At 41.5% G+C, this 19,866-nt stretch overlaps 1 protein-coding gene across 1 annotated transcript; it reads left to right on the top strand.

Annotated features, from left to right (window-relative positions):
- The first annotated feature begins 3,990 nt into the window (after positions 1–3,990).
- On the top strand, positions 3,991–19,605 carry cds2 (CDP-diacylglycerol synthase (phosphatidate cytidylyltransferase) 2). Its single transcript, XM_086111749.1, has 13 exons — positions 3,991–4,177; positions 8,589–8,740; positions 9,055–9,151; positions 9,586–9,683; positions 11,220–11,359; positions 11,977–12,035; positions 13,420–13,502; positions 13,702–13,789; positions 13,898–13,966; positions 14,801–14,953; positions 15,289–15,408; positions 15,549–15,652; positions 15,750–19,605. Exons 1-13 carry the CDS (start codon positions 4,106–4,108, stop codon positions 15,883–15,885), a joined length of 1,371 nt encoding a protein of 456 aa, XP_085967875.1. The 5' UTR covers positions 3,991–4,105; the 3' UTR covers positions 15,886–19,605.
- Positions 19,606–19,866: the final 261 nt, after the last annotated feature.

The following is a 19,866-nucleotide window of genomic DNA, read 5'->3' as shown; positions in this document are numbered from 1 at the left end:
GGGGCCAGATCTGGCCCGCCACATCATTTTATGTGGCCCGCGAAAGCAAATCAATCACGTCAACTTCCATGATTGATGCTTGCTAATATCTTGCAAAATTTCAAATTCTCATTTGTAATAAATAACACACATTTTAAGCATTTTCTTGTGACCAGAGTCCTAATCAGAGTCACTTCAACGATCATTTAATAAACCATTATTCTTGACTTCTTGATATGGTTTGACAGTCATAGTGGTCCTCCAAGGGAAATGGTGACTCCAATGTGGCCCGCAACAAAAATGACTTTGACACCCCTGTTCTAGAAAGTTTTACAGCATTCAGATGTTCTTGGGGGAAAAAAATCTCTCTCTCTCTCTCTCTCTCTCTCTATATATATATATATACATACATATATAGTTAATGTAGACATGACTCTTATTTTGTTTAAGTGTCATCTTCTCTCCACCAACACCCCTCCATCCTTCTGTCTGTCTGCCTCTCTCGCTCTCGCCCTCTACCTCCACTGCTATATTTAGACTTCTGCATTGCAGATGTCCCATAGCCCTGCAGAACTGGAGGAGCTACGAAAGAGCCCCAGCCAAAAAAAACTGCTGTTTTTGTCATCCATTGTGCAGAAGTAGGATATCACTAGTCTTGAGCCCACAGCAGAGTGTGAGATTGACTATTCAGTCTGTACACTGCACAATGTCCACCACGTCACACTGCAGTGAGGATGAGGAGCCACAGTTATACTCAGTGCAGTCCGAATCATGCGTGTGTGTGTGCGTGTGTGTGTATATGTGTGTGTGTGTGTGGCTGGGTGCGCGTGCGTGTGTGTGTGTGTGTGCGTGTGTGTGTGCGTATCCAACAATGGCTATCAACACACAGACTGCAAACCAAGTTAACACCCTGCTTTGCGATTTCAGATAATATTGAATGGATCTGCAGCGTCCGACCCATTCGTGCTCATTTCTGTTTTAACGAGCAATTAAGTATTTATAACTAACTGCTGACACGCAGGGGCGGTTCTGGATCAATTTCACTGAGGGGGCCGGGCTGGGGCCAGGGGTTTTGATGGGGGGGGGGGGGCACATTCAACCCAGGGCTAAAAAGACAGATTCGAAATCTTATTTGACTTTTTATTTCTTTAGACTTTGAAATTGTAGTCATAACATTACAGTGATGAGAAGAAAACAGTATTAGGAGGGCTAAAATGTCTGCAAGCGTAACAATACGCCGTGTCCATCTGTTGAGAATATTCAAGCCAGGGGATGATATGGTACCAGCCTGCCGGGGACAAAAATTGCAAATACACTGAAGCTAGATGTTTTACATGCATATAATTATCCAAATTTTAAAAGGCAATGTCTTATTTAATGATCCTGTTAAATAAAAATTAAAATAAAAAGGGAGACTAAAAAAGTTACACACAGACACACACGCACACACACACACACACACACACACAAACACACGCACACACACAAACACGCGCACACACACAAACACACACGCAAATAGCACTCGTGTCGTGGTAATTTCCTTCTCTGCGGACTGCTTCTCATTTTCCCGCTCATTTTTAAATGGCGCAGCGCATTAAAGGGTCCGACTAGAATGTTAAATCCCGCACTTTCGTTCCACCTTTCGCGTCGGCGACTCGGCACGACTGCGTAATCTGCGCTCGGAGGGGGGGGGGGGGGGGGGGCCACAGGGGCGGCCAGAATCGGTGCTACAGGGGCACTGGTCCCCGCTGCCCCCCCCCCCCCCCCCCCCCAGAACAGCCACTGCTGACACGCCTGCAAACAAGCCAAGGCAAACGCTCCTTTGCAGCACTCAACAAACTCTTGCTGCCACTTGGTGGTAAAAATGAAAACTACAGTGGAATGCATTTTTTTCTTTCCAATTAATTATCAAAACCCTTTCGGAAAAAAATGCAAAATCTATCTATCTATCTATCTATCTATCTATCTATCTATCTATCTATCTATCTATCTATCTATCTATCTATCTATCTATCTATCTATCTATCTATCTATCTATCTATCTGTATGTGACAGATCGTGCTTCAAGGTCTCAAAGGCATTTTGACACTTGGTGGGCCAGTTCCCTGGCCTGAAACGAGCTTGAAAAAGGGCTTACTTAGCCTTGATGGAGCAATCCTCAATAAAGTGCTGATACTGTAGCACCATCCCCGAGAAAGACCTTGTCTTCTGCAAGGGAGTGAGGCCATCACTGTCCATCAAGTCGGACACCTGCACCCTGTTTATAGCTTCCACAATTCTTGGGTCCATCTGTACCCCTGACTCTGACATGGCAGAAGGAACTTCACAGATCTCCGAAGAAAGTGACACTTCTTTGGCGCTCGCCCGAGGTTATGGTTCTTCAAGCGGGAGAAAACCATTTCCAATCGCTCAAGCGCAATATGTTCTGTCGGACCAAAGACCATGAGATCGTCAAGATAGAACAAAAGGCGAGTGAAGTTCTTGTTCCAGAAAATGGAAAGCATCATCTGCATGAATGGAGCCGGGCTGTTGGATAAACCCTGTGGCATCCAGTTATATTCGTGCAGGCCAAAAGGAGTCAAAAAAGCAGTGTACTTCTTGTGATGCTCAAACAGGGGCACGTTATAGAATCCTGAGGTGAGGTCCATGGTGGAGAAGAAGATCCAAGACATTTCCCCCAAGTGCAGCAAGAGCATCAGCCTGATGGGGGAGTGGGTGAGCATCCCGCTGTGTCCTCGTATTAAGCCACCTGAAATCCGTGCAGATGTGCAAATCCCCATTCTTCTTCCACACTAGAACCAATATTCACTAGTGGATTTCCAAATTATGCCCTTTTCTTCCATCTCATCTTTTGTTCCAGCCATTCTCAGCTTCTCATATTGACTTGGCAGCACTCTCCGATAAGGCAGGCAGAATGGCCTCTCATCCACCAGGTGTATCTTGTGGACAAAGTCAAAGGCCTCCCCACATTCCATCCTTTTCCGTGAAAAGACTGATTCATATCTCTCAATGTTTTGGAAAAGTTTGTCCCTCCACATGTCAGACACAGCACACGCATCCAATTCCAGATCATGTAGTCCAAGTTGGACCTTGGCCTCGCAGCATGCATAACAGATTGGGAGAAAATTTGGATGTTGTCTGGCTCAGACAAGTCCTCAGCAGCAATGCAGGGAAACACATCTGCCAGCTTTGTGTACCTTTTTAACACCACTTGTTCACTAGAGGGGTTGATGACCCTCGACTGGGAGCCATCCATTGCCCCAAATCGGTGCAATAACCCTGCCAACCAGGATCTTTCTGGATCTGCACCATCATTGAGTTGTTTCAATTATGATCGTGCTGCCAACAGACATCGGTTCGGAGGTGGGAAGCTTAGCCCAAACAAAATGTTCACTCTTTGGTTGTAACATCACACACTGCTGTAACTTCAGCCTGCCAACTTTATCAGGTACAGATCGAGTATCTCTCCATTACATATCGATCTCCATCCGTTTTCTGTTTGAATTGTCTCCCAGCCCACACCATTTTAGCATTGGTTCATCGTGTAAGTCTTTACATTTAAAATAGCTGAACAATTGGTCAAAATATGTCAAGCCCATTTCTATACATGTCCATTCGACTTTTTTTCCCAAGGTGAATGTTGACTTTTTTCTAATGAAGGGAAATGCGTGAAGCATTAGATCAAACACGTTTCTGAAATAGCTCATTGAAAGTGAAAAGAATTATTATGATGTGGATTTACAATTTTCCCGAAGCACTAAGGAGATTTTTCCATGCTCAAATTTCTATGCTTTTCTTGTCTTTGTGCTAATAAAATTATTGCATCAATAACAAACTTGCAGAATTATACACTAGTAGGACAGCAAGTCCAGTTTTTAAGTCATCTGCAGACAAAAAAAACCCCGTTCAAATAATTTTAGTTGCTGGCGAGTACAGTAGTCAGGAAGCCGTTGCGGATCATTCAATGAAACGTTTATTTTGAAAAGCGGAAGTAACGTTCCATTTCACTCCCACTTAACTCGGCGGGATTTTAATGTAAACTAAAACCGTGCCGAATCTTAGCCAGAGGCTATCTAAGTGGAACGGAACCTTCGCTGTTTTCTTTGGGCCGTAGTTTGCGAAGATGACAGAACTGAGGCACCGTGGAACCACCGACACCGAGGCGACGTTACAAAACCAGCCGTCCGAGGACAAGGTAACGTTAGCTTGGACCCGCTCCTGCCCTTTCAATGTGATGCTAGTTAGCCGCCTAGCTAATTCATTTAGGACGATGATCGCATTAATATAGAAAGTCCTGCGTAAATTGGGGAACCCTTTTAACATATGAGGGGGGTTGTGTGAAAAGTATATCTATCTTTTAAACCCCGTTTCCTTTTATTTTAATAACAATGTGATCCTGGGTATACTCCACTTTCGCCATCGAACAACAAACAGCAAATTCTAAAGTCAAACCTAATGTAAAATACATTATATACCATTTTCTGAGATGGAGCGCACGGTCTATTCTACATGTCAGCTCTTCACCAGCGAGCCATACACTTAAGGTCGAGATCGAAATTATCTTTTTTTGATTGTGTTTTAAATTCTGCGTCCACGGTTACTAGTTACTTGAGAGGAGGCTGACAGGGGTTGTCTTCCAACCTTCATTTGGCTGCTGCGACACACAACGTTGAAATTTCACTTCAGTGTTCATGTGCAAAGGACTGAGATGGGTTTTGCTGTTGTCACATTGCGGGTGGATGCTGGAGGGGGCGTGGTGGAATGGCGGATGCGGCGCTGTCAAAAGCTTTTGCAAACATTTCTAATGCATCAGGAACTCATCACGAGTTACGACCTGTTTAAAAACAAATGGCCATTTGTGAACATAAGATGGGCTGTCAAGTATTTATGTGAAAGCTAAGCCAAGGGCACGATTTTCCATGGGACTCCCCAGGCCTACAATATTGAACTGTTGTATTTCCCCAACAAAAATGATGTCAGTTTGAAGAGAGATCCGGTTTGGTGAGTCTGTTGCTGAAGTACAAGAGTGCAGTTATTAAAAGCGCTGATCACCGCCAAGAGCTTCTCAGATATTCGCATTCTTTGCATTATTATAAATTTACTACAGCAGCCAGGATAATCAGCTCCTTCCTTGGCAATCGCTGTTTGTGTTTGAATTCAGTTGAAATAATTCAGTCGTACTGTCACACCTAAGCATATTTTAGCAAGTTGGCCATGTCAGCGGGGGTTCATCGCTTGTTCTGCTGTTCAGTTGTGTTCTGTCCCGTTGCTTGGTGTATGGCGGGCCTTATTCTTATCCTTACGGTCTCAAGCAGGGCTGAACAATCAAATTCAGCTCGATATTGCAGTGCAGTAGAATGCAATTTTTAAATTGCAAAGGCTGCAATCATCATGAAACATGAAATGTTAAAGCCACAGATTAGTTTACATTTTTGTTGTAATCTGACTTTTGACTTGCTCGCTTATGTGTATGCCTCACTTGTTTGGGAGAATGTTTAATTTTCCGTGATATTTGGATGGAATTCAGAATTTTATTACTAATGGACATTCACCAGCTCCAGAGTTCAATCCATTACAGCAGGGGTCCCCACCCTTTTTTGCCCCACGGACCGGTTTATGTCAGACAATATTTTCAGGGACCGGCATTTAAGGTGTGGCAGAAATAATACAACAAAATAATATGGTATGAACTGCATGAAAACTGTGGTGTATGAACTGCATGAAAACTGTGGTGTTTTCGAAATATAATAATAAACACAAGGAGCGTCTAATCTGGCCGCAACACTCTGATCGCTATGGTAATGTTTAATGCCTTCAAAATACGATACAACGCAAGTTCAAAGTGCATAAAAATGACGACTCACCACAGCCCCGAGCTTGATTTTCTGCAACCAGACGGTCCCATCTCGGGGTAATAGGAGACAATGACATCTCAAGTGTGTGGTTTATGTCCAGTCTACTTTGTAATTTTGTTTTAGTCGCCGTTGCTGCAGAAAACCCCCGCCTCACACAGGTAAGATGTCGGAAATAGCAACAGTGCTATTGTGGCGATCTCAGAGTATTCAGCCATAACTTTAATCCAGTTGTCTCGAACGTACTTTTAAGGCCGCCGTCATTTGCGATTTCCAGCAGTTTTTTTTACTCATTTTGCGTGCTCCGGCGTTTTGTTTTTAGCGTAATCGGTCACGTGACGGAGAAGCGTGGCTTGACGTGTGTCAAGCGTGACACAGACGGATGTAACGGAGAGTCCGGTAATTTTTCAAAATAAAACATTTTCGTATTCCAAAATAAATAAAACGGAATTAAGATAAATTCTTTCTGTGCGACCCGGTACCAAATGCCTTGTGGACCGGTACCGGTCCGCAGACCGGCGGTTGGGGACCCCTCCAATACAGTATTGCCCTAATGTAATCAGTGATACTACTTGTCGTGTATCCGGAAAGTATTCACTTTTTCCAAATCGAATTATTTTACAGCTGAAAATGCTTCTACTTAACTTGTACTTTGCTCAATACTTTGTTGATAAGATAAGATAACCTTTATTTGTCCCACACTGGGGACATTTGCAGTCAACAGCGGCAATAAATAAACAAATAAATAAATAAAAATGCACCTTTGGCAATACTTACAGCCTCAATTCTTTTTTTAATATGATGCTACAAGCTTGGAATACCTGTCTTTGGACAGTTTCACACATTCCTCTTTGCACCACCTCTCAAGCTCCATCAGGTTGGATGTTGAGCGTCGGTGGACAGACACTTTCAGATCTCTCCAAAGATGTTTAATTGAATTCAAGTCTAGGGTATGGCTGGCCCACTCAAGGCCATTCACAGAGCTTTCTTGAAGCTACTCCTTTGCTGTCTTGCCTGTGTCCTTAAGGGGATTTTGAGACACTGAACATAGTATGATAAATATGACGTGTCCTCGTAAGTATTTAGTAACTTATTTCCATATGGGTAAACTGTGTTTTGTTCTCTCTCTCCCTGTCAGAATCAGTGGTTGTCATCGTAAAGTAAATTATACTGTGACTGCAGGTAGGGTAGCGTTTCCCGAGAATGACTTCAGGTCTCAATAAAATGTCTGGCTGACCAAAAACGATCTTTTCTCAATCATGGATTGTCTAATTTGATTGATTTTGAAGTATGTGGTCGACATAATTTCTTTTCCAAACGTTACATACACGCTCATTTGAAAACAAAATCATAATCATTTGTTTTATTGAAGAAGGGCCTACAGTATGTGTGTGCATCACATCTAAGATGTTGCACTAGTCAAGAATGTCATATTCTTTTCTTCTATAAATCTTGGGGAAGAAATATGACATTTGCACAACAGGAGCTCCAAGTTCCTTGTGGCCTAGCAAGACCGGGGGGGGGGGGGGGGGTATGTGAGACTGTGGGCTATTTTTAACTCAAGCATTCTCAAAGAAAAATACTGTCTCCATGGGAACCGCCAGATGTACAATGGTTGCTCGGTTGATATTAATCAAATTCTATGAATGTTCAAATTGAGCCCTTATTCTCAAAGAATGTCATGTAAAAAGTATGTCATGTGAATGGGTGTAGGATTCGCTAGCTGATTCTTGCCTTTTATGTTGCTAGCTGCGCAGCATACTGTCAGTCGACCATCTGTGGTGTGGGGACGACTCCAAGCCTAATTTGGTCACTGCAGCTCAGGGGTCAGTTGGGGTGTGAACAGTTTGCATTTTCTGTGTTTCTGTGTGTGAAGCGCGAAGATCAGTGACTTAAGACGGCATTCTTCCAGTGTGCAGCTTGCTAAAGATCATTGATGCAGGTCCTAGACGGAGTTTTCTTTTCCAAAGACAAAAGAAAATATACAGTACTTATAATGACACAGACAACACCAATCATTTGTAATTCCCTATGTACCAAGAGACTCCAGCACACAGGTGTCAAACTCGAGGTCCGCTGGCCAGCTCGGGGCCGCCAAATTATCTTATATGGCCCAGGAAAGCAAATAAAGTGTGTTTACTTTGTTCTCTTCATATTGGCTTCAGCTCACTCGCAAAATTGTTAAATTTTTTATTTTCCATCCATCTTTCCTGACCATCCAATTGTCATATGTTGCACTTCAATATTTGGTTGCCTAATTTAGAATTCAGTGTGTTATTCAAAAATGCACAATAAACAATAACAATCAACAACATTATTCTGATTCTTTTTCATAGCCACTTATTGCTAAGCAGAATATATGGAACACACTGACTTGTCTCCCAAAGCCCAAGTGAAAAATGCCAGATTCCAGCCCATTGGGCTGTTTGAATGGCAAGTTTTCGACTGAGCCACGTGCCCCTGCACAGAGAGCCTCTAGGCACAGCAAGTCAAGGATTGGTTTTTTTTAGTCAATGTCGCCAAAATTTGGCTATATTGACTAAGCAATATAACAATGAAACATGATTGTATTTTATTTCAAATATTACTGTATTCATAATTTTAGAGCTGCATAGCAGTTATATTGGGGCAGTGCTGCTACCCTCCCTGCAGTCAACTCACAACTTAGTGAAACGGTAATCAGAATTTTAAGGTACGGCAGGCACATATGTCACCATTTGTATTTCATTGCTTATACGTGTGTTTGCATTTTAGGGTTCCGACAGTGAGCTGAGATCAGAGAAAGATGGCGTAACAGACAGCGACCCCAAACTGGACAAAGTGGACTCGGGTGTCCCTGAGGTGCCAGTGCCACCTGATGACACACCAGAGGTGTTAAACAAAGCCTTGTCCGGACTCTCCTCAAGGTGAATTAATGGTGGTGGTTTTGAATTCAGGATGCTCTTTTTCCCTCCCACATTCTACAACAGAACCCAACAAAAAGCAGACCAGACAAGTATATATTATTGATGTTCATTTTAAAATCTTTTTTTACATTTGGCATTTGAGTAATCGAAAAGTAATTAAAAGTGATCCAGTGAAATTAATATCATGGTGATTGGGGACCCTTGTGAGGATAAGCGGATGACATAATGGATGGATGGATGGATTACTTGCAGTTTTCATCTCTTCCATCCTTACTTCAGGAAGCAAAATGTTCATTTTTTTTCATCTCTTCTAGATGGAAGAACTGGTGGGTCCGAGGGATCCTTACACTTGCCATGATTTCCTTCTTCTTCATCATCATCTACCTAGGCCCCATGGTGCTTATGATGATTGTGAGTACGGCCGGCATCATTTGGCATGGCAATAACATCATGGAAGCTAAATGGTATCATGCAGTACATTCATCTGGCACTCCCTGTCTTCTATACAGTAATCTGTTAGAAAATCGCTGACTCCCCCCAAAAAATCAAATGCTCCAGATTTTTATTTATTTTTTAATGAACATCTTTGTAAACAGTTCAACCTTCGTGGAAGTCATACCCAAAGCATGTTGCTTGATACTGCACATATCAACAGCTGTAAAGTATTGACATGTATGTGATTAGACATTAGACAGGTGACTAGCTGGATTTTCACTGTCTTTTTAGTTCCCCATTCCGTTTTAATGGCTGTATCCAAATTTCTGCTTCAAATCAAACCGTTTTGAATGCTTCATTAATTTGGCGTGCCTTGTTCCTCCTTTGTAATTGCGGATTTGCTTGCATAGGTCCTGTGTGTTCAGATCAAATGCTTCCTCGAAATCATCACCATTGGTTACAGCGTTTACCACTCGTATCATCTGCCATGGTTCAGGACACTGAGTTGGTGAGGACCTACACATGCAGAATGAAACGTTTTGCGTCATGAAAATGAAACTTTTATTTGAATCATATTGTCTCATCTTCTGTCTATTTTGTGGCAGATTTACTGAGGTTTGTTGTCTCAACTGAAATATTTAGAGTAGGTATCGACAGGTGCAGTGGTATACTACAGTACTTCAGATTTTCATTCCCTGTGATCTTCATCCTTAGCGTAATCGAAGATGTGACATTAGTCCTTGTTTATGTCGTGACCAATGGCAACTATTTATGGTGCCCTGAAAAAAAAGTATTCATATTCAATTTGACGTCATTCATATTTTGTGACGAATGTAATTTGTTTTCATTTCATGAGATAGATCGACAAAATAGCACTTAACTGTGAAGTGGATTGAAAATAACATATGATTTTCAAAATTTGAAGCAAATATGAATCTGAAAAATATGGCGTGCATTTGTATTCATACCCCTGTACTCTGATCCCCATTCAATAGAATCCAGTGCAATCAATTGAAGTCACCTACTGTAATTGGTCAAATACCGTCCTCCCCTATGAATACACCTTTTCTGTGTCAGAGAAGTAGCCAAGAGGCCCACGGTCACACTGGAAAAGCTGCGAGATCTGCAGCTCATGTGGGACAATCTGTCCACAGGACATCTACAATAGCTGCAGGATCTAGCCAAGATGGCGGACGGTGTACCACGTGTATGTGGCGACCATCCTGCTGCTTCAGCGGTATTTTCTATTCACAGTGCTTGGTTCTATTCCGACCGAGTCTCTGTCTGTTTGATTGGTAATCTGTTTGGGACTTTCAAAACAACGTCACAGGTTCGAGTGTTTTCGAGCATGGTGGTGGGAGGACGATTCCCTCCGTTGCCGGCTGACATACTGGCTGATCTCTTCTGAGTTCACGCGCTTCCTTCACGGAATCTAAAATGGCCAAGACTTTCGATCCAACTATATTCATGTTCGAATTGCCCACTCAAAAGTCTAGACTTAAGTCCGATTGAGCTTCGGTGGCAATCCTAAATTTTTGTACAGAGACACTCTCCATCCAATCTGGCTAAGCATTTGCCAAGAAATGTAAGTGCGAGATGTGCAAGGCTGGTAGAGACGTACCCCAAAAGACTTGCAGCTGTAATTCAAAGGTTGTACAGAACTGCAATGTATGAACAAGGGATGCCTGAGCACAGATACACATCGTATTTTTCTTATTTTTATTTGCTTAAAAAAACTATACATCATTTCCATTTCAATTTACAGTTATGTGCTACTTTGCGTTGGATAATCTAATAACATCTCAATTTTTAAAAAACACTGAGGTTGGAGGTTATAAATTGGCAAACTGTGAAACAGTTCATAAGCCATGAATGCTTTTTCAAGGCACTATACTTGCAGAGGAATTAGTCTGTATCAAATTGGTGAAGATTATCTGATGAACCTAAAGTCTTTCCATCCGGCATAATGTTTTGCTGGACATACTGAACGCACGTTGCTCTCATAAAGCACGTGAGGTTAGCGTGTCAACCCTCTTCCCGACAGGTACTTCCTGCTCTGCGTTAATTACTTCTTCTACGGTGAGACCGTCACAGATTACTTCTTCACACTGGTGCAAAGGGAAGAGCCACTTCGCATCCTCAGCAAATACCACCGCTTTATCTCCTTTGCCCTCTACCTCACGGGTAAAATCACACTTAACACACAGCATCGACAGTACCGTACTTTTTAAAGCTATTTCACTCGCCCATTTCACTGTCATGCGAGTGGACCACAACCACGAATGTTTATCAGCCATACAGATCTGATATCAGTTTTGTATGTAGTTCCTGCAAGCAGACACGTGTCGATTTTGTACACTAATTTTCCATAATTTTTCTTAGAAAGTGCCTTATTTGTAGTTGTAAAGGACAGAGTCTGACAGGAACACGTATGGATTTGCATTTTAAAGAATGTGCAAAATAGAAACCTGTCTTGGATAAACTGAAAAGTCTTGGTTTCATTTCTCTGCAGTCAAAGGCTTTGGGGTAAGAAAAAAAAAACCCATAGAAGCGAGCCAAGAGCTTATAAGAGGCAACTGATTTGTATTTCCAATTTATTACTGATCTGCAAGGACACAGTCTCCTCAGTCGCCAGACTCTTCATAGAATGCAGCAATCTTGAGACACTCTGCTGCATAACAATTTTGGCTTTTAGCGAAGGTCAGACTAGAATTGGCCAGTTTGTCAAAAGGACCTGGATTCTGACTTAATTGATCTCTCTCTAATGGGCAGTGCATTGACGACCGTGTTCACACTTTCAGGTTTCTGCATGTTTGTACTGAGTTTGGTGAAGAAGCACTACCGCCTTCAGTTCTACATGGTAAGTAACATCCGGGCTCTTCTTAGCCACCACCCTGGGGGGCGCTGGGTTATTAATGAGGCCTGCAAGAGGGAATGACTTTCTGGAGGCGTAGGGAAACGGTTGCCCTAGAAATCGTTTGGTAGGTTGTCATCTGAATGGAAAACAAACCAGACACGGCACCTATCCTCACTGTTCAGTCATTTCCAAAAATTGAGAGATTTGGAACGTCACTTTTATTCTCTCTTGCGATTTGCTTAGGTGTTGTCCTCATGTTTTTGTTTATTGCTAATTATTTTATTCAAGAGTTTTGCAATTTACTGCAGGTTCAGAATGATCGTTTCATCCTCTTGCTTGTCTGTAGCTCGTTTAGAATTTGTTTTTGTGAGACTGAATGAGACATTCTAAGATCAAATGTTGAAAAACGAGAATCTGGCAGAATCGGTGGACCAAGCAACTACTGTCACAGCTATTGATATCTATTTATTTAAATGTAACTGTACACAAGTTTTGTTTTTTGTGCGCCTTGCTGAAAGCCTTGTGTGTACAACGCTGAGTTGAGCATACGCCCCTTGTTTGTGTCAAAGGATTTGTCCACTGGTTCTCAAAATTTGTGTACCAAATACCACCCAAAAAACAAAACAAAACAAAACAAATAACAGGCCTCCAAGTACCACGATCATGCCCAACATTTTGATACGGTAGCATAGTGGCCCAAGTGTTCATCACAAAGAAGCAGAGGTTTTATTTATAATAAATATTGTAACAAATACAAGACACTAATATTGTGCAGTTTGCGTTCTACTCAAACAATAGTTATTTTCTTTCTAAAATGAAACAGCTGTTCAAAGTATTGAACTAGTATTGCATCCCCCACCAACGTTCACTCTCCTCTCTGCCCCCTTTTAACTCCACCCTTTGACTGCCTTGTCCAATTTCACCAACTCACACACTGTTGCCTTCAGGGGCTCGCAGACATTTGGAAATGACAGAATTCATGAACAATCTGCTCAACGCAACTGCAGGCTTGCAAAAATACTCAATGATTATTTTGCATACCACCAGAGTGGTGCACGCACCACACGTTTCGAGAGCTGAAACAGAAGCAGGTTGATTTCTTATAGACAACTCAATGCAGAAATTACTCCAAAAATGAACAATAATAATAATAATAATAACACCTCTCTCCTGTTGGCAATACATCCATTCGATCAAACTATCTGTCGTGTTGTAAAGTGCAGTGTTTTAATTGTGATTTAGTTCATGTTATTGAACCTGGTAGAATGTCACAACAATATAATATATTACTCGTATATTTGTTGTTGTGCACATTCTGTCTGGCTAGGATGCATTCGCGCAAAGCAATCTGTGTCATAACCGTCTTCCTTTTTTCTCTTTTCATCAGTTTGGGTGGACTCACGTGACTCTGCTGATTGTGGTGACACAGTCTCACCTCATCATTCACAACCTGTTTGAAGGGATGATCTGGTATGTAAAAAGTCTGCCCGCACCGTGCAAGTTCTAGGCACACGAGCAGAAAATGTAATGCTTGGAGATGTCCGTTTTTCATGTGCAGAATAGCTTGTACAGATGAGGAGCAAAGGTGTTTACTTTTAACCCCGACAGCACTTTGACCAATTTTAATAAGCAACTTTTATTGTCATTGTTTTGTTTTCCCTTTCAATAGGTTTATTGTGCCAATTTCCTGTGTGATCTGTAATGATATTATGGCCTACATGTTTGGTTTCTTCTTCGGACGTACCCCTCTCATTAAGGTTGGTCGACATAAGCACACTGCAAGTAATTTTTTGCATGTGTGATGATTAAATGAGCAATGTTAACAAGCGGTACTACATACTGTATCTGTACTGCGTCCTCTACAGCTGTCGCCAAAGAAGACGTGGGAGGGATTCATTGGTGGATTCTTCGCTACCATTTTGTTTGGCATCATGGTGACTTTTCTTTTTATATTGTCTTTCGGACGAATGGAAGTGATTGTCGAATTCTCTTGTGTGTCTCTGTGCGAAGATAAACAAGTAGCATTCATTATTACCGGTAATTCCTTTCGAGAAAGACCTTTTTTTTTTCACAGAAAACCGGCCAGTTAGGTTCAGAAGACCAAAATGGCAAATCAAGCAATTTTGGGCACTTTTTATCTCGGACCTCAACAATAGTGAGTGGTATTGGATCTTACGGTGGCGTCATTAGCACCCCCGTGTGCGTGTGTGCGATTTTTAGGCGAGGTTATTTGGGTGTCAAGCTCCAGCTGCAAATGTTGTGTCAGAAGCTTAATTTGTTCTCTTTTTTCCCCATTTCACACATTTTTACAGCAACAACTTTGTTGAATTGATGAGTGGGTTACACATTGTGCTGAGTTGCGCTGCCGCACTCTTTGCTAAGTACAGTAGCTGGCGTCGTCATCACTCGCACTGGCCCATTCACTCTGACCGTCCAAGCAGGCATTTTCACAGCTTTTTCACAACTTTCTGTTTTATAAATGACCCAATTGGGATCGGTGTCAACCAGGTAATCCGCCGGCTTCTTTCGTAGTTTAAAAGAGGGCGCAAACTAACCAGAATGTGAAGTTTAAAACCTGAGCTTTAGCGTTGAAAGTAATCATCACTCACACGCTGACATCATCACACATCAGAATTTCGAATGGGTCAGTATGACAATGACTGCTTTCAAATGATCCAAACCATAGCTATGTGTGGCTTTTCATTTTTGCTATAAGTCAAGCCACAGCACTGTAAGAAAGTAACCGGCACCCTTGATTTTCCTCACAGCTCTCCTACGTGATGGCAGGCTACCGCTACTTCGTATGTCCAGTCGAGTTCAACAACGATTCTAACAGTTTCCAGGTGGACTGTGAGCCGCCTGAACTTTTCCAGCTTCAGGACTACACCCTTCCCAGCATCCTAGAGTCTGTCACTGGATGGGTAAGTCAACAACATATCCTAAGGGAAAATAAACACGGTTGGAAATTGCAGGCACCAAACCCTCAGACTTTTGGGTGAGCAAGTTTTGCCACAAAGGTAGAGCAGTACTGTGACTTGAATTGAATTTTCACATTATTTTCTGCCTCAACGGCGAAAATGAATCGACGTAACAAAAATGCTGGTGGATTATCAGAGGCTGTAAAGGAGTATGGGCATTTCAATCAATCTCAATGAGGAAAATGGCTTTGCTATACGAGTACATTGAGTTGGTCACAAAACTGTCTTTTTTAGTCACTGACTGTTTTCATCTAATCTTGTCCCGCTTGTTTCCGCAGACCACAGTTCGTCTCTATCCATTCCAGATCCACAGCATCGCTCTGTCCACATTTGCCTCCATCGTTGGACCCTTTGGTGGCTTTTTTGCCAGTGGCTTTAAGAGGGCCTTTAAGATAAAGGTACGCGACTACTTTTGTATGGCCTGGGCTTGGCTCTTCATATCTTTGTCAAATATTCTGCTGGCATTTGGGTTGAACATGCAATTTGTGTACACTACTGTACAAATGCAAAGCGCAACATGAAATGCCTCCTCTTCCAGGATTTTGCCAACACTATTCCAGGACACGGTGGCATAATGGACCGATTCGACTGCCAGTACCTCATGGCCACATTTGTAAATGTCTACATTGCTAGTTTCATCAGGTAAACACAATGAAATATTTGTTCAAAACTGTGGTTGTGACGAACTTGACGATTTGCCGTGTCCTTTGACGATTGGCATGATTGTACTATCTCTCAGGGGTCCGAACCCAAGCAAAGTTATCCAGCAGCTCCTGGCCCTTCGCGCCGACCAGCAGCTCTTCATCTTCAATTCTCTGAAGGCTCACCTAACAGAGAGGGGCTTGCTGCCTGCGTTGGAGGAGGCGGCCGCCTAGAGCGGTCCATGGCCAGAGTCGGCGCGTTGTGAAAGCAGGCGTCTGGAGACTCTGTGCGTTCCTGCTGTGAGAGACTCGCCGCGCCTTTCTGTCAGCATAAAAAGGAATTTAGGTATGAGTTATGTGTTGTTCCACGCTACATGTGAATCATATGTTACACAAATATTTCTAGGTTCAATTACTGTACACCTTTACATCCAAGCCTTTCAGTCTATTCGCACTGTGTGTTAAACAATTTTGTTCTGTTCTACTTTTACACTTGTACACAATATTCTCTATTTACCTTAACTGTGTGTTGATGTTTTATTTTGCATCTTTTATTTTTTTAATGCACTGCTCTCTAATGTGCCACTCACTGTATTGTTACCCTCCCCATTGAGTTGTTTTGTCGTGATGGTTAATATTTATACCTTTTTTTTGTTTTTAAATATACCAGCTATTGTTTAACTACAAACCCCAATTCCGATGAAGTTGGGACGTTGTGCAAAATGTAAATACAAACAGAATGCAATGATTTGCACGTCATTTCAACCTATATTCAATTGAATACACTACAATGTTCACCTGATGAACTATTAAAAAAAAAAATCATGAATTTGATGCCTGAAATGTTCCAAAAAAAAGCTGTGACCACTGTGTTACATCACCATTACTTCTAACAACACTCGACGAGCATTTGGGAACTGAGAACAGTCATTGTTTGAAGCTTTGGAGGTGGAATTCTTTCCCATTCTTGCTTGATGTACAACTTCAGTTGCTCAAGAGTCCAATGTCTCTGTTGTAATATTTTGCGCTTCATAATTAATACATGTCATATTTTCAATGAGAGACAGGTCTGGACTGCTGGCAGGCCATTTTTTGTACTTTTACTTACTCTCTTATTTGAAGCCATGCAGAATATCGCTTGGTGGTTTCTTGCTGAAATAAGCAAGAACGTCCCTGAAAAAGACGTTGCTCGTTTGGCAGCCTAAATTGCTTCCTTGCTTGTGAGCAACCGAGCCTTTTATACGCGGTCATGACACTCGTTTCCAATTAACCTGTTGACCTGTGGTATATTCCAAACACGTTTTTTTTTTTTGGGATAATTCCTTGACTTTCCCAGTCTTTTGATGTCCCATCCCATCTTTTTTTTGAGGGGGGGGGGGATATGTTGTAGGCATCAAATTCAATGTGAGAAAATCTTTGCCAAAAAAAGAACAATGTTCATCAGTTTGAACATTAAATATCCTGTCTTTATAGTGCATTCAATAGAATCTAGGTTGAACATGATTTGCAAATCATTGTCCTCTGTTTTTATTTGCGTTTGGCACAACGTCTTAACTTCAGTGAAACTAGAGTTCGTGTGTCTGGGAATTTATTTTATTTAGACAGATGATGGCAACGGTCCGTCATGTCTATATGTAATGGGCTCTGCACTGCCATTTATCATTTCACGACCTTACCCACATCATGCGTTATGTATTGTATAGTGGATAAAATGAAAGTAAAATCTGAATAATTTCACACGATCAGGTTGTGCTAGCTAAATCCAATCGTTGAGTGTGTGGAGGACCTTTTTGGATCAGTGCAGAGGCACCTCGCACTAGTTTTGTTTCTGACAAAGTCTATTAACCAGATGAACCCAAATATATTGTTTTCGTTACAAACTTAGATTTTGTTGTGCTGATATTTGTATCTGTGAAGTCAGGTGTATTCAAGATTTGTAGATTTTGTTATACGGTATTGACTGCCAGGTGTGATTCCACACAATGCTGAAAGGGAACATTTTGAATTTCTTGCATTACTGCCATAGGCTGCTTCTGCCTGTTCGAGCCCTTGCCGAGACCACAAGTCCAGAGCAGATAGTGAGAACTTGACAGTCGTGACGGTTTTCTGAAACGGTTAATTGGTGCATTACATAGCAGTCAGGGTTCATTACGATTCAGTCAATTCTGCCAATGTTTTGTTGAATGGTTAAATGGAGTATTATTTTTGCAGTTTTCAGTATTCTCCCCCAGTTATAGATGTTGGGGTCCCGACTGCCACGCCGATTATTTTTTGTATTTTGTTATTGGAGAAAATGTCAAATTATTTTGATACCAGCTATCTTTCTGAGACTTGACCAATGATAAAGCATTGTTTCGAATAACTCAAAAATCTGATCGCTGTTATTGGACATGTTTACACTCATCGTTCACAGCTGCAAATCTAGTACCGTATATGGTATTCATGTAAATCAATTCTGCCAGCCAAAAATCGAATTTCTTAGAAAGTACTACAAATGTGTTTATGCTCGTTTGTTTTTGATATTTACAAAAGTGCAGCATATCTGGTGTGGATTAAGGCCCACACCTGGAGTTGAAATGTTTACATTGGTCATATGGATTCAGTGGTAAAATGTGTTTTGGCTTAAATGACAACCTTCCAGTTCATAGATGAATTGATGACGGTGCAGCAATTGACAGGCAATGTTCACCATGGTCATATCCATCTGTGAAACTGAAGATGAACCTTTTTAACTCTTATTCACGTCACACCGACTCCGTTATGTTTGTGCACATCCAGTTGGTCTCGACATGCTGTTATAAGAAACATTTACGTCATCATCCAATTCCAGGAAGACTGGCTGAGGTAGACTTATGATGAATCTGTACAATGGTGTAGTCAGTTCAAACCAGATAGAAATGTAGCAGGGACATCCAGGTCATATTGTGGTCCCGTTGTTCTCTTTCTGTTGGTTAATTACCAGCTCATAAAAGTGCAGTCAAACGTTTTAGAACATGACCCAGAAAAAAAATCACTCACATCCTGAATGTGATGTCCGCCAAATGTTTTCTTTTTCTTCTTTTGATACGCTGAAACAGGGCAGGATATTTGTTCTTGGTTCTTCAAATGGAAGCCAATAACGGTGCATGCCTTTCATATTTTCCATTGGACAACCACATCGTCGTAAGTGTAAGTTTCTCCATCAAATATTTATTTGGTCGAATCATTTCACCTCAGTTATCTTATATGTTTAAGATTTTAGAGCTATTTTTGGTGTGCTTTAATATTTTGTATAGTTTAAGAGACTATTTAAAGATACGCTGTCATTTAGAAAAGGATATTGCAATAGCAGAGAAGTGCTGGCTTTCTTGCAATGAGCTGTTTGTTGACTTGGCTCTTTTGTGCTCTTGTTGTTGCTCCCGCTCATGTGTCCTTTCGTCAGGACTTTTGATTTTATTTTTATTCTTAGCTCAAACAGCATATTTGTCCCTGTGATGGCTTCCACCCCCCCCCCCCAAGCCCGTCTTTGTTAGAGGTGGCCACAAGAGGGAAGAAGCGCACCCATTTGCTGATCGAAATATTTGACCCAACAATGACGATACAAAAAGATGTACTGTAATTTCCCACTCATAGGTCATAGAAGCAGACTAAAGACCAAAATACTAAATACCAGTTTAACTTGATTCAAAAAGAATAAATCATTCGTGCGGTAACAAGAAGGCCATTGTTGACCGTATTACAATTTTGCAGGACCTTTTAAAGAATGTATTGAAGTGGTGCAACCTTTCTTAACCACATTGTTTGCTCGCCTCCAAGAAATTTTTATTTTGTGGTTTCCCTATAAATCAGTATAAGTTATTTTATTCTTAGGCAGTGGAGTGCTTTGTGATGTATATTTGTCTATAGAAAGAAATGTACTCTTGAAGCTAAAATGTACTTTGCCTTGTTGGAAAATAAAATGTTATTGCTCATGTGTTTTCTCTTCCCTTGTGTAACTTCTTTGCCAGCCCCGGTCTACATGTTTCTTTGATCATTGAGACTGCATTGCATCATATTTGTAAGTCACAGACATACCTGACGCGCGCAGATCATTGGAGGAGTCGGACCAAAAGATGACGAGCGTGTTTACAGAATGAATTATATGAACCATTTTAAATGTTTGTGTCATTTGTCATTTAAAAACTTCAGAGCGTTTTCGTGAATCACCTCGAGGGAAATTTATACAAAACAAGTCTG

The sequence above is a fragment of the Hippocampus guttulatus genome, chromosome 5, assembly GCF_054856545.1.
Source record: "Hippocampus guttulatus isolate MCC_2025c chromosome 5, RoL_Hgut_1.0, whole genome shotgun sequence".
In the NCBI taxonomy this organism is placed as follows: domain Eukaryota; kingdom Metazoa; phylum Chordata; class Actinopteri; order Syngnathiformes; family Syngnathidae; genus Hippocampus; species Hippocampus guttulatus.
This window is presented reverse-complemented; position numbering and strand designations above follow the sequence as displayed.